Genomic DNA, 15383 nt, shown 5'->3' with positions numbered 1-15383 from the left:
GTTCAAACTGGTGAAAAGGGCTGGATCAGCAACAATCTAGGCCGAGAGCATTAGACAAAATAATGCTGAGTCATAAGGATCATTGCAGATACATCATTATTTTTATTTTTTTATACAACACATCTGTAAACCATGTCAATTTCAATCTGGTTTCCAAGCAAGGATAATGAATATGATACAGATTATCAAACACATATCAGACACATAAACTAGATGACATGACAGCTCACTAAAGTGAAGCCAGAGGTTTTTTTATTGTTGTTTTATCCTCTTGTGAAGCAATATGTTACTTTGTTGAGAAAGGTGCTAATAAATACTTATTATAAATAATAATAAGCAGCTGTAGACGTGTATGATCAGTTTGCAGCTCGAGTCGGACGAAAGCCAATAGCATGCGTGCGCTGCGTCACGTGTGATTTTCGACCAATTGCAGCGCGCCGGGCTGATGACACTTCCAGCTGCTTCCTGTATCAGGCAGCTGGGCTCAGTCTGGTGTGTTCATGGTGTTTGTATCTGTTAAATAACACAGTTTTCACTCTTCGTCCATGACGCGACACGAACTTTCTTCTCCGGTCGTCAGTTTTTAAAAAGGGATGAAAAGGCTCAAGAGGAAGAAACAAGACGCGGGGTTTGCGGTGAATGGGAATGGATCTGCCTCGAGAGGTGAGTCAAACACACAAATAAAGCAGCTGAGTAGTTAATAAAGGTGAAATAAATGTGAATTCAGACTAGTTACACAAACCAAACTCTCTCGGTGTAACCCCGCCTGTGTATTTATACATCTCCATCGAGTGTCTGCACAGACAGAAACTGGGTCAGACTGTAAACCATGTGTTTAAAGTGTCAGTGAACTTAATACTATAAGTGCAGCTGACACAGAGCGACACTGAATCACCTGCTGCATGTTTCTAACCTGCATCCAATCTTTACACGAGTGTTTGTGAGAGGAAACTGAAACACCACACATCTACAGGTGGTGCCTGCGTGGCAGCCTCTGTGGGGACAGCCTGTGTGGGGACAGCCTCTGTGGGGACAGCGTGTGTGTCAGAGCCAACATGGACACCTAAAGCTGAAGAGATGGAAACTATCCTTCTTCTCTTTCAGCCAAGAGACAACTGTTAATCACTGGTTTCATCTTTAGACACTGGGGTTTTGTTTGGACGTTCAAAACACTTTAACTCATGTTTTGAATCTCATCCAAACTTCTTTATTCAACAGTTCAACTAGTTTGTTTGTTCCAGATCTTGACACTATAAACTTCTGAATAGAGCTGAAAGGACTTGTAAAATTTTCATTAAATGCAGTCGACAAACGATGATTAAGAAATAGTTTTGATTAATGCTTTGATAAAATGGCCAAAAATGTTGGTTGCAGCATTTTAACATGCAAATATATGCATGTTTTTTTTTTTAAATGACCCATATGCTCCTTCCTGAATGAAGGTTGTGGTTTCTGTTTCTGTATATACCCTTTATATTTTAATATATATATATATAATAACAACCTTGGTCGTATTGTTATTGATTCACTTTATGGTGCTATAATTACTGATATCATTACATTGCCCCGCCCTAATGCCAAATAATGAATTTATTTACCAAGAAAATAATAAGCAAATCATTTGGGTATAAAAATAAGCCTGCAGGGCTACTAATGAGTGAATTTGTCTTTTCGTGTTTAATTCAGATATTTCCTAGAGTCTGTTACTTCTTCTCTTTCATTGTTACTCTCCCTGTCCCTCATCCTCTCTTCTTTTTCCCCCTCTTCTGTCTCCCCCCCTCTATCTTCTCTCTTTCTTTCTTTCATCTCTCCATTGTTTCCTTCCCTCTTCATCATCCCTGCTGTTTTTCACCCTATTTGATATCTGTCATCCTCTCATCCTTGTCCCTCCTTTACAGAAGCAGATTGTGGGAGGAAGCAGAAGTTGGTTGAGATCCATCAGGCTTTGATCAGGTTATAATCTTATTTTCTTTTACAGCTTGACCATTAAGCACACTGATTCTTTGTTCTGCTCTGTACGCCATGTGAGAGGTCATTTTATTTTTAAACCCTTTTAAAGCTAATTTTATTTTCTCATTTAGAACTGCTCTAGTTACACATTATTGAGCTATTTTACAGGTAATTGAGGTCATCTGATTTTGATGAAGAAAGTCTCTTTAATATATAAAAAATGTATACAGTGTTCTAGCTCTGAAATACAACACCCTTTTAAACACATTCAGTGTACACAACACATTGGGTGTTAAGATTTACCCAGTTAATATAATGTTGTCATCAATCAATACATTTCAACCAAAATGTCCTTAAATCACCAGTTTTTAGAATCCAAATAGGTTTTCATGTTTCCATTAGCACCAGAGCAACAGGCCTCATTGTGTTTTTCCCAACTGGAAATGCTTGTCCCTCCGCTCGTCCAACTCGCCGTTCCACAATTAGATGGCATGCAATTTCTCCGCTGCACAGTGACCTTCATCGCTCCCTGCTAAGCTAATTTCACACATGAAGATTACTCACACGTGCCCAGAGGAATAGTGCGATGGGGATCATGAGGAGGAGGCATGTGAGATGATATGTGAAATGGTGCAGGAAAGCTCACAAAGAGGAGAACAAGATCAATGCAGTCACATAACACACGTCTTACAATCAGCTGAACAATATAAAAACAATAGTTGTCGATTCACCTTAAACAAGTGGACACATGATATATTGGAGGTTCAGGACAGATGCTACAGAAAGATTTAGAGGGAACAGAGCAACTGAATTAGACTAAAGCAAGTCAAGGTTTAAGTCTTTTTGCTTAATGGCCAGACTTTAAGGTCGTGCAATATTTTCCAATCCTGACTTTTCATTGTGCAGTGATCCAGTCGACATTGAGACCCTGAGGAGAACAGCAGGCAGTAAAGGTGGACTCCTCACTGATGAGCTCAGGAGGAAGGTTTGGCCCAAACTACTGAACATCAATGTCTATGATCTACCACACAAACCTGGTTAGTGGTTGATTGATATAAATATACACTGGTTGTCAGAATACTACAAGATACTACTGTTTCTGCAGGTAGTAGTTACAGTTATAATAGCAGCATTTCTTCTGTTGCAGGTCGAGATGTGAGGGAAAACCACAAAGACTACAACCAGGTGCTCCTGGATGTCAGGAGATCCATGAAGCGGTTCCCTAAAGGTGTGTGTCTCTGTGTCCCTGTGTGTGCAATCTCTAAAGATAGCAGCATAGTGCACAGTGCCATTTATCACAATGTACCCCCTGTACTGTACAGCAACATGCAGATATCTGGCAAAGGTTAATAATTAATCAGCCGAGAGCTCCACCAGGGCTTGACTTTTGTGTCTGAAGAAAGCCTGTGGTGTCAGTAAGGGAAGCAACAGAGAAAGGTATCTTACGTAAATGTGAGGGAGTCGATTTAATCGGTTAGTTGTGGATTTTTGGATAAATTGGCTGAAATAAAGAAAAACAGCAGGAAATGAGGGAAAGCTTGATTAAACATATTAAATCCTTAATTTAGTTGATTTCGAGCTCCTCAACAAATCTGAATATGAAAAATATATTTAAAATGGATATTTATACACATGTTGTACAAGGAACTTTTATGCCACAAGCAGCCCGTATAAAATCCTGGATGTCAGCAGCCAGATTGGGATTAATAATGTGTGCTGAACTTTTCACAATGCTGCCAAAGACATGATTAACTGTGATGAACACAAGCGTTTCTCAGGTTTTTTGTTAGAATGTGTTGTCGTTGCACAAAATACACAGAAAATAAAGGAGAGGGGTGATGGTCATGAAGAACATGAATTGCAAAACACTGTTATGAAAAAGTTACATAGTGTTAGTTCTTCCCTCGTGTGGCTGCCCAGGCTTTATCAGTCTCTGAGAGAACCATGTTTAACTAGATTGTCTGTGGTTGAACCTGCTGATCCTCAGGAATGCCGGCCGCAGAGAGAGCCGTGCTTCAGGAGCAGCTGATCGACATCATACTGAAGGTTTTGAAACGTAACCCTCAGCTCCATTACTACCAGGGCTACCATGACGTGGCCGTCACTCTCCTGCTGGTTGTTGGGGAGCGAATGGCCTTTGCCATGTTGGACACACTCTCCAATTATCACCTCAGGTTGTACAATTATCCAGAATCTCGGATTTTAGATTTTTTTTTTTACATGCCAAGTTATTTTATTCATATAACTTCTGTCTCTCTTGTCTGTGTGCAGGGATTTCATGGATCCTACCATGGACAGTACTAAACACATTCTAAACTACCTGATGCCTATACTGGAGCAAGTCGATGCAGAGCTGCATGACTTCATGATCAGGTACACAAAAGACACCATTTAGTAAAATGCACTGTTGATGATACCTGTGGATATCAGCACTTGCATACATCTAATTTCTTAAAACACTAAGCACACTTTTAGTCGTTTTTTAAAGAGATACAACTCTGGATTTTTTTTAAATTGCAGCTAGTTTTGTTCCTGTCAATTCTGAAACTTTGGATGAACCTGTCTGCTAAAAGGAAGGTGATGTAATGGAATAAACACTAGAGGGCAGCAAAGTGCTGATTTTCCTCTGCTTGTTTCACAGAAAGCTCATCACTGTGTTGTGTGGCGGAATTGCAAAAATTTAAAAAAGCATCTACATTGTTTTGAGTAAAGATGAGATATAAAGGAAAGACAGGACAACATTTAAAAACAGACATAAAAGGGTTTCTATAAGAATATCATGTCAGACTGTCTTTAAACATCAGTGGCTTCTGTGTTCTTTCCCTATTCTTGTAGAGCGGAGGTGGGAACCATCTTTGCACTGTCCTGGCTCATCACATGGTACGGCCACGTCCTGTCCGAGTTCAAACACACACTCAGACTCTACGACTTCTTCCTGGCGTCACACCCTCTGATGCCCATCTACCTGGCTGCCACGGTAAGATGACAAGCTGACCGCAAGAGGCAGGGGCTACACACACACACACACACACACACACACACACACACACACACACACACACACACACACACACACACACACACACACACACACACACACACACACACACACACACACACACACACACACACACACACTCATTCACAGAGTGAGGCAGAGCACTGTGAAGTCACTGGACTAGTTAATTAGATACCTCCTAATGAACAGATGAGAGAGAGAGAGTGAAAGAAGGGTACAGAACTATGGAGGGAGAGGTAGAAAGGGGATAAAGGAGGAAGCAGAATGATGAGGAGAAGAACTGACTGATATATGATGGAGAAGGAGGAGAAACAGATGACAAAGTCAAAGTGGTTTTTTTATGTTTCTGTCCTTGTCTCACTCTGGAGTAGAGTCTTCAGTCTCACACTCGTTCATAATTACTGCTTGGTGCAGACGTATGTGAATCATAGACTGTTAATAAAGATGGATGACATGACAGCTCCCCAAAAGGGAAGCCAAAGCATTTTGATTGCCATCTGGTGGCTGGCTGCAGTATAGGTCATAAACCCTGTCTCCTCCATGTTAGTGATTTGGATATAGACCAAAATAAAAGTCAAAGTACACATGAAATACACTTTTCTCCGCCATCTTTATATACAGTCCATCTACACATGTGCTCGTGAAAATCATTTATTTTGTGTGTGTACATGTGTCTTTTTAGTTCTTGCTGTATATTTGTGTTTGATGAGGCCCCTTTTATTTACATGAAGGGTTTTGAGTATGTTTAGTGTTGTGTACATTTTGTTTGTTTGCAAATGTTTGTGTGTGTTTGTGTGTGTGTGTAGAGGCTGGGCAGAGGGAGAGCTCTGTTTGAAGTGTGTGAAACAACAAAGCAGAATGTAGTTCATGTTTCCTCCAAGGCTGAGTACAGCGCACAGCATGGGGGGGTTGTTAACTCTTCATCTGCCTGTCTCACCGCCGTGCACTTGCTCTGCCTCACAAGTGGAACTGAAAAACAGCCAAAGTACAACACGTAGACTGTAATTCATATCTTACCACATTCTCGTACCTCAGGGTGAAAACATTTAACTCCTCATCCTCTCCTCCTCAGATTGTGTTGCACAGAGAGAAGGCGGTGAAGCAGACTGAGTGCGACATGGCCATGGTCCACCACCTCCTGTCGCGCATCCCTCAGGACCTCCCATACGAACTTCTGATCCCTCGGTCGCAGGAACTTTTCAGCCAGTACCCGCCATCATTACTGGCCAAGCGGGCAGCACTGCAATCTCGCAAGAGGTGAGGAGGCAATTACTGAAATGAAAATGGTTAATAGAAATGATAATACTGCTTGATAAACACACAGGGCGTCATTGAAGGCTCCAGGCAGGGTTAGATTAAAATAACATCCATATTTATTCATCATATTCATCACTTCACCTTCAAACACTTTGCAATAATAGTTTCCCCTGTACTTTCACTAGTGACCAATAATTTAAACTAAAGGTATGTTGGCCTTAGGTGTTGTAATGTAATGTAATGTCCTCAGTAACCAAGAGGGGGTGCTAGAAAAACACACCAATCAAGATTTTGTAGTGCTGTTTACACACTCAAACCTTAGTCTGTGTGTGTGTAAAGCAAAAATAGAGACACAACTACTCTCTCTCTCTTCCCATAGTCTCTCATTGTCTCTCTCTCCCTGTCAGTGCCCTTCAGTGTTACTTACAGTCATTGTTCAGGGCAGGAAGTGACATCACTGACGAGGGGATTCGACTGACTGACACTGAAAGATACCGATGTCCAATAATGCACAGCTCCCAATACACAAGAGCTACTGCATTAGCACTTTTCTCAAATCGCCTCTAACTCTCTTCCTCACCTGTCTTGATCCGTCACTTTACCAGACGTCCATCACCTCATTTAATTCCCTCTGTTAGTGCTTCGCCTTAGACATTCTCCCTTCTTCCTCTCTTTCATCCCCCCCCCTCCCTTTTCTCTCCCTCTCTAGTCTGTCCATCAGCACCTTCCAAGCGTTTCAGCTCTCGACTCTGCACCAGAGGCCAGACTCTGTTCTCCAACGCCTCACCAGGGCCCAGGGCTCCTCCACCTCCAGACAAGGTAAAAATAACTGTAATCCTATTACTGACTCCGAAGAAGGAATCCCCACATACTTCAGTAGATGAGTGAAGAAAAGCGTGAATTCTTCTCAGGTTCTCTATGAAGTTGGGGGGAAAAAGATGAATATTTATTGTGAGATTTTTAGAAAACAAACATTTCTACCTGATCGAAATCTTTCGATGGATCCGCACGTCTTGGCTTTTCGATGCTCTACATGAGAGAACAATTCTTCCCAAACCAGGCAACAGTAAATATGTCATCCCCCCACAAACGCTGCCTTTGGGCCAATCAATAACAAGTAAACAACTGTTGTAGCACCCCCATCAGACCAATCAAGTGCACATTAAAATATGCCAGAAGAGAACAAAGAGATGCATCATTCCCGTATAGGTTTTGGGGAAATCTGATTAGCGGCACCTGACACGTTGTCTGTGATGTACGAGTAATCAAAAGTGTGTCGTGGAATTTCCCTCAGGCCAAACGGTGGTAATATTAAAACTGATGCACGCCGTTCTTTGCAGTTTCATCAAAATTCAATTAGCAGCATCTAAGACGAAATACAGAGGGTGAATCTATGGCATTTCCTGATTTCACTGTGGCAGACGATGAATTGTGGGTCAACAAACCTGACAGACAAGGGGGCATGTACATCTTCAGACTCATAGACTCTCACAGATACTGTTTGTAGTTTGCATTTCAATGTATGCGTATTTTGTAGTATAGCAGCAGAATAATAGCTTTTTTAAATACTCTCGGCTCTGAGATGCACTCAAAATATCAAAATACATTTAATTGTCAAAGATAGATTCTCTTACTTTTCAGGATTTAAGTTGCGTATACTCACATGGAATTTGCCCGTGTGGTTAAATCTGATAATGTTAATTAACTTTCATTGTCCCTTTTCAACTAAGCAGACGGGATTCACAGAATACACAGCATGCACAAACCGCACATGATGCAGAAGACAAAAGCTTTCACGTACTGTCAAGAACAATATTCGATCATGTGTTCACTGTGACAGATAACACAATAGTCTTTTATTTTTTTTTATTCTACCTAATTAAAGAGCCACTCTGCTCCAGGGACTTTTCAATCTGTATTTGGTCCTTTTAGCTTTAACTAATGTAGTTTAATAAAATGGCTCTGAAATTAATCCAACTTCCATTAAGATTCTTATATTCAGTTTGTGGTTAATTCTGCTGTTTTAGAACTGTGTTGATTTAACTGTCATTTATTTCTTTATACTTAGATGCGAATCCAATATTTAATCTAATCTCATTCATATAAATGGGTGGGCAAAATAGTAGAAACACTTCTCAGTACGAAACAGCAGCTCAAACTGCAGCCTCAAACATCTTCAACAAACGCTGATCTTTACAAACTTAATGAAGCCATAATTTATTGCAGGACCTAATAAGCTGGTTGCTGAGTATAACTTGAAGTAAAGTCATTACCCATTTGGCCTTCAGGTTAATTAAGTGCTGCTGTTATTAGTTAAAGTGGTGCAGAATTGGTTGTTGTTATATTTAATGGATTGTGATATTTTGGCCCCTCCTTGTCTCTACTCCAATTGTTTTTGGCTTTCCTTGACCCCCGGTTTGTTTCCAGTCCCAATAACAAAATGCAGCTTGAGCCTCCTTTGGTTTAGCTTCGAGCGATCTGAAACCTCTTGACCCCTCCATGTCTCTTCCCCTCGTTGTCTGACCCCACCCTCCTCCTTGTTTTGGGCTCGTAGCCTCTCAACACTCAGGCATGGAAGCAGCTTTACCCCGGGACCGAGGCCAGCTGTGGGGGACTGGGAACAGGATGGTGAAGATGGCAGTGTGGGGGCTGTCTGCCACGCTCGGGGCGGCTGTGTTCGCTGTGGCTCAGACGGCCATGGACTGGGGACCTGAGGTGTTGCTGCAGCTGTTCTGACTGTTAGACACACACAGAGTGACACGTGGTGACAGCGGACACATGCTGCTCTCATGATGGATCAACAGCATACATACATACACAGAAGACTTTAGGCTCCTCAGAGGGGACGGTAGAGAGAAGCAGGAGGAGGTCAGTTATCTTGGTGCTGAACAGGTTGTTGCTTCTCAACCACAATGAACATATGCTAACCACTAGTCAGCCTCAGGCTGTGTGTGCATGTGTGTGAGCGGGTGTATGCTTTAATGTGTTTCTGTGCATCATGCCAGACCTTATACCAAACGTCGGCCCGGCACACGCGAAGGCGAAGGGGCCAGAGGAGTAAGGAAGCTCCAGGAACTGACTGTTAACGTTTCTTTGTGGAAGGTCACTAAGACAACGATAAGGAACTTTGGAGAAAAATGCAAAAGTACCAAAACAAATACAAAATGACTACAAGAGACACAAAACAAAACAAAAAAAACGACCTCAAAGATGCCAAATGTCTACAAAAAGAAGCAATACAACCTCAAAGAGATGCAAAACGACTTAAATGATGCAAAAATACACAAAGACATATATAACGTCTACAAAGAGATGCAACATGATCTTAAAGAGATAGAAATGAGAATAAAGGGGTTCAAAAGAACTACAAAGAGATACAACTTCAAAAAGACATAAAATGATACCAAAAAAAAGAAATGACCACAGACACAGAACAAAAATCAGACATGCTGGTGTTTCTTCGACGTAGGAATCGGAGGAGTTCTTTTACGTGATTGTGCCCGTGGGCCCGTTGTCTCATAATCCCTCCATGCACATGTGACACTAACGCGTCTCGCTCTTTCAGGCTGTTGCTCACATGCCGCCACTATTGCAACATTTTACTCGCGTCTCTGTGTATTTCCTGTTTGCTGATTATCTATCCGATAACTCATTTTTAGACCATCACTCTTGTTTTGTTGCGTTGCTGTTGAAAGTGTTTTAGCGCGCCTGTGTGAATAGAGCTGCTAGCACAATGACACACGACTGCAAATAATTAAAGAGCAGCGTTTTTCCGCCGAAAGCTTCCAGTTATGAACAAAGAATGAGAGAGAGAGAGGGAGATATGTTTTGCCTGTGAGCTTTTTATTAATTGCTTAACTCCAGGTGTCATTGAGTTACATTTACAATAATTTTTGACACACAAAACGAGCTGTTGCTGCCCGAAACATGAACACCACCCACAGTTTAGCCTGCAGCGCAAAATACAAGCAGTGGGTCTTTTGCAGATCCATTTTTTTCGGGAGGAAAACCATATATTTAAAGTGATTTTTATATTTTCCAAAGCAGTTTTCTTGTCGTCTGGCCCACCACTGCTGAAAGAATACGGGGGGAAGACACCACTACTTTTACATCTTTAAAATATTTAGTAGGTTTGCGCTAACATCCACCCTGAACAGCCGGCAACAGAGCTACACTACATAGACTCAGTTCTTCCTCAACATCATGTTTCTCTTCCAAATTCAACTGCTTTGCTCTTAAACGATTTACAATTTGAGGACAGTACAAGTAATTATTTTAACATAATTTTTGTATTAGTGGAAGAAGTTGAATACGTGCATCTCTTCAAAAAACACCACCCACACACTCACTGTAGATATTGTTGGACCAGATGTAATCACAGAGTTTCATAACCTAAAAAGTGATTATTAATAATACAGGTGAGGTACATACATGCGTACAGAGCACTGGGGCTCCTCCGAACAGCAACGCATGCTCTGGTTGTTGACTTATGCTCTGAAATATTTAGCAGCTTTTAGTAGCATGTAGCCGAGCTGCTGCATTTGTTAACACAGTTTCACTGGAGTCACAACACTCAGCTTCCTGCACTTCCTCTGTTGTCAGAGATAAAAGTGTCCGATCTTTACACCGTCTGTCCTGTTGACTTCACTTGCTACCGAGCATCTGTAGAGTCGGGTGTGTGCAAAATGACAGTGGACGGAGGAGGAGCAGATCAAGAGCAAACAAAAGGAGAAAATGAAGACGAGGAAATGAATTGGAAAGACTTTTTAACGATATGAATCTTGAGTGTCATTTTATTAGATAGTCAAAAATGGTTAACAGTTGTTGGTGTTTAAGTCACTAATTCAAATCACGGTTATAACTCATACTGTGAGGACCTGGTTTGAGTCACATTACAGTGACGAAAACCAGGTCCCCATAACGTACATTATTAAAAATGTAAAGTTGAAGGTTAGGGTTGTAGTTATGGTAAGAGCAAGTCTCAGGGTAATGAATGTAGGTGTGTGGTGTGTGTGTGTGTGTGTGTGTGTGTGTGTGTGTGTGTGTGTGTGTGTGTGTGTGTGTGTGTGTGTGTGTGTGTGTGTGTGTGTGTGTGTGTGTGTGTGTGTGTGTGTGTGTGTGTGTGTGTGTGTGTGTTAGCTTGACTACAATTCTTCATTAGCTTTCTGGGCATATTCTGTGTTTTTATTTGTTCATGGTTTTGATTCACTCTGTGCCTCTTTATTATCTGTCAAAAGTCAAAATATTTTTTTCAAGAACAACAATCTAATTGGTTATTTATTAAATGGGTACGTAATTGAATTGTATGAATGAAATCTGAGGGTTTTTAACTTTAAAAGTGAAATTATTTTGCATGTAAGAATCGGACTAGACCTTAAAGGAATAATTGCCAAACTGTCCCTTTTTTAAATGTTTTGCTTGTGTGCCAGTTAATTTTGTAGATTCATATTATAAACAAATGGCTTTGCAAAGGGAACATGTTCAGTTCTTATGGTGAATGGTTGGCCTTGATTTGTTTTAAACAAACAGCTCATTCTGAAGTGCAGTTTGTTCTGTCACCACTTGCTGAACTTTCAATTGTATGCAATTGTGCATCTGTAATAATGCCTGGTTACCTGTGAGTCATATAACATTGCTTTATCGATCTGAGGCATTTTGCATGTTTTCTATTAGTCGCCTAAATCATAAATGTGCAGGAATAAAACCCTGTTGATCAGGTTGTGTGATCTTCAACACAGCCCTAGATGCTACTGTGTAGTCATATCTGTACCATGTGCGCACACGTACTGGGAGAGTGTGGTGGTGCCAGATCCTAATGAGGGTTTAATTCCTGCCGCCGGCTCTTGGCGCGCTTAAGACACTTTCTCCTCATCTTTTTTTTTCTTCACATTCGCATTCAAACACCTATAGAACAGCACCTGCACTGGCCTCAGCCTGGCAGCTGCCTTCGATGAAAAATGATTGAAGCATGTTTCTCAGTTTGAGCGAAACCAAAATGCAAAAGTTGCTCCAGGTGTCGAATCCCTCTCCAAAGTATATATTTATTGATGCAAGTTTCAAGGTCATAAAATCAGTGTGAGCTGTATTTTAGGAGAAGTAAACAACATTTTATCTGACTATTGCAAGAAAGTCGTATAGGGGGTTTCTTTTTTGCAATTTGACCAGATCTCGTCAGTTTTGTGTTGATTATAAAAGAAGAGACGCCTTTTGGAGTCATATAAAGAGCTGACCTCTTATAAAGAGCCCCTGAGAACCTATGTGTTGATCCCCTGATGACTTTCTTTCCTCCCCTCAGGTCCAAAATCTCCCAAAAGACTCGATCACACCAAATCTTTTTTTACAAATACAAAATGCAAATTTCAAGCTGTTAACTGTGTGTGTATATATGATTGCTTTGGGCATTTTCTTGCATGTTTTGATGATGGTTACAAAGAGATACACATCGTATGGTTGAACATGTCGGGTTCTTTGCACCTTAATTATTATTATATTGAAATGTGTGTTCTACATGTAAGTGAATCCTCTTTCTGTTTATGAAGTAGAACGGTGAATAAATGGCAAAGGAAACACTTCATTCGCTACAGTGTGAAAGTTCATTCTTGACATTTCTAACAGAAGTTTGATTTTGACAATTTTATACAGAACAAACGTGGTTGTAATGTCCCCTAAAGTGAACCATAACTGGCCATGTTTGCGTGTCTGTGTCTGTGTGCGTGTGTTCGTTTAGTTCAAGGCTGCGCATCTGTCCGTCTCATCCCCCAGGGACACCAGAGAGCAAATCAGAGCAGAGACATGAGGTGAGGCAGAAAGGCAACGGTTAAAGATGAGCGAGGGATGAGGAGGAAAGATTGATACCGTAGAAAAAGACATCTGGTGGACGTGTCGGAGGTAGCCGCGGTCTTGGAGAACGTGTGTTTAAAAGCACTCCCCTGAGGATTTCTAATGAGCCGGAGTGGAAGTGAGCGTGGGTCTGATCAGAGCAGATGTGGAGAGGGATGGTCTGAATTTATACTCGAGGCCGTCTGAAGGTGTTACGGCCCTAATTTCAACAGTAAATGATGACCCGGATCCCTACACACACACACACACACACACACACACACACACACACACACACACACACACACACACACACACACACACACACCATGTCGGATTTTAGGTGCTCACCCTGAACAACTCTTGGCATTCTGTGAGGTTGCATAAGCTTGGCAACAATCTGTGTGTGTGTGTGTACTGAAGGCGCTTTGAACACACAAATGAAAAACACAAAGGAACAGATTGGAGGTTGGTGAAGAAAGTAGGTAGTGTATGTTTGAGCGCAGACAGAAAAAAAGTGGTGTGTGTGTGTGTGTGAAACATTGGGCATGCTGGGGACAACAGCTGCTCCAGGGGACTGTCTGATGTCTTTTTCCCCCCTGGTGACACAACACACAAACACACACACACACACACACACTCTCACAGCCTCAGTGCCACCAATAACAGGAGCAGCAGCACCCCGACGTTCACTGCTGAGCCATAACAGAAATACTTTTTTTGGGATTTTATTCATTCACTGGATTCAGTTTGCAGAGACGGGATGAGTTCCACGTTGCTCGTCTAATTTGTTCTTTTTGGAATTGATTGAGTCGATCTTGTCCCTCGGGTTTGTAACCCTGGAACCGTGCCAAGCCTTTAATTAATTGGTGTCATGGTAGTGTTTAAAAAAAAAGAGCATGAAAATCAACTGTAATTATCTTGGGATGAATGAAGATTGGGAAAAACCACAGAATGTACCGAAGCTCTACTTGTTCATGTGAGCTAACCAACCTTCAACATAATTCAGCCCTTATTTAATTTGGACGTAGTGCTACATTATACTGTCAAACAAGCTGTAATCTGTATTTAGTTGTTAAGGTGATTGTGTTAATTACCATGTATTTGAAATCATGTCACCTGATGAATCAATGTAATATTCACTCTTCCTATCAGCTCAGTTTTTGGTCTCAACTCCAACTTTGCTGATAAATGTTGATCAATGTTCACCAGCCAGTTACTAACTCTGCCTCTGGGTTGTTTGGTGCTGGTGAGTGGCAAACAGTGGGGATATTCATGCTTTTATTGTGAAACAGCTGCCTGATCAGAACTGTGAGAGCAGGTCCAAATAGTTATGTCTTTAGCCGCAAAACCAAAATAACAGATAACTCCCTGTAGGTCTTTCACTGTGAACAGTAACTTTTTCATTACAAGTTGTCATTTTTTTTATTCATTATTGATTAAAGCAGCTTCAGGTATTTTGCAAAGATCTTACAAAGGTTGTTTTTTAGTCTGAATGAATTTGAGAAAGTTTTTAGCTTTATCGATCACAAACGCTTATGAGCCTGGATTTCCCCATGGAAGCCATGGTCACACACACACACACACACGCAGACACACACAGACGTCACACAAACTTCTTTGTCTACAGCTTCTTTTCCTGCTCCATCTGCCCCTTGATCCCACTTGCAGCCCTTCACTCTGTCATGGATCAGAGAACATGTCCCAAAGTGTTTTACAGGCAACACACGTGCAGCATATCCCTGCTCGATCATGTGACTTTACAGCCCCAACCACAGGACTGTGTGTGTGTGTGTGTGTGAGAGAGTGTGTGTGTGTGGTCCTGTGACCTCTCATGTTACCTTGAAACAACTTAGAAATTTAGATAGGTAAACCAATCATTTTACATGTAGATGTCACATAATGAAAAGGTTGCTTTGGGAATTAAATTATAGTGAAATCTTTTTTTAAAAGCCTGATTTATTGGCTCGGCAGTTGCAGACGACAGCAATGAAAGTTTCTACATCACTTCTAAGTTATATTCATTGAACAGTTAAACTGTTTATCTGGAGGCTCATTTAGAACCTGAATGATGAATGAATTTGACCAGATTTCAGTCATTCACTTTTCAAGAGATTCTTTTTTTGTAACTGTTGAACATTGCACTTGTTTTCTCCAAACAGGTCCAGTGTCATTAAAAGATAAGTGAATAGCAAAATCAAACTAAACAAACAAGAAAGGGCATTAGATAAAAGAAAATCCCATTAAGATAGTGAAATCATCAAAATACTGTGGTAGATAAATTCACTGAGTTGTGAAGTAACAGGACATAGCAGCAGCTCTGTGCGGCTGTAGTTAG

The 15383-nt window shown here is 41.1% G+C and overlaps 1 protein-coding gene across 1 annotated transcript; it reads left to right on the top strand.

The window, feature by feature from the left end:
- The first annotated feature begins 433 nt into the window (after positions 1-433).
- On the top strand, positions 434-12800 carry zgc:63863 (uncharacterized protein LOC393372 homolog). The gene is made up of 10 exons (XM_047344145.1): positions 434-663; positions 1899-1953; positions 2857-2987; positions 3098-3178; positions 3938-4124; positions 4222-4323; positions 4786-4927; positions 6042-6226; positions 6936-7045; positions 8781-12800. The coding sequence occupies exons 1-10, from the start codon at positions 594-596 to the stop codon at positions 8960-8962; spliced, it is 1245 nt and encodes a 414-aa protein (XP_047200101.1). The 5' UTR covers positions 434-593; the 3' UTR covers positions 8963-12800.
- Positions 12801-15383: the final 2583 nt, after the last annotated feature.

The sequence above is a fragment of the Hippoglossus stenolepis genome, chromosome 17 (assembly GCF_022539355.2).
Source record: "Hippoglossus stenolepis isolate QCI-W04-F060 chromosome 17, HSTE1.2, whole genome shotgun sequence".
Lineage (NCBI taxonomy): Eukaryota > Metazoa > Chordata > Actinopteri > Pleuronectiformes > Pleuronectidae > Hippoglossus > Hippoglossus stenolepis.
Note: the sequence above shows the minus strand (reverse complement) of the source record. Positions and strands in the feature narration are given on the sequence as shown.

What these genes read in the sequence shown, in the direction of transcription:
- zgc:63863 (XM_047344145.1), top strand. Translation starts at nt 594, where the DNA reads ATGAAAAGGCTCAAGAGGAAGAAACAAGACGCGGGGTTTGCGGTGAAT. An exon ending in CTGCATGACTTCATGATCAG is followed by an intron (nt 4,324 to 4,785) that starts GTACACAAAAGA and finishes CTATTCTTGTAG; the next exon opens with AGCGGAGGTGGGAACCATCT. An exon ending in GCACTGCAATCTCGCAAGAG is followed by an intron (nt 6,227 to 6,935) that starts GTGAGGAGGCAA and finishes CTCCCTCTCTAG; the next exon opens with TCTGTCCATCAGCACCTTCC.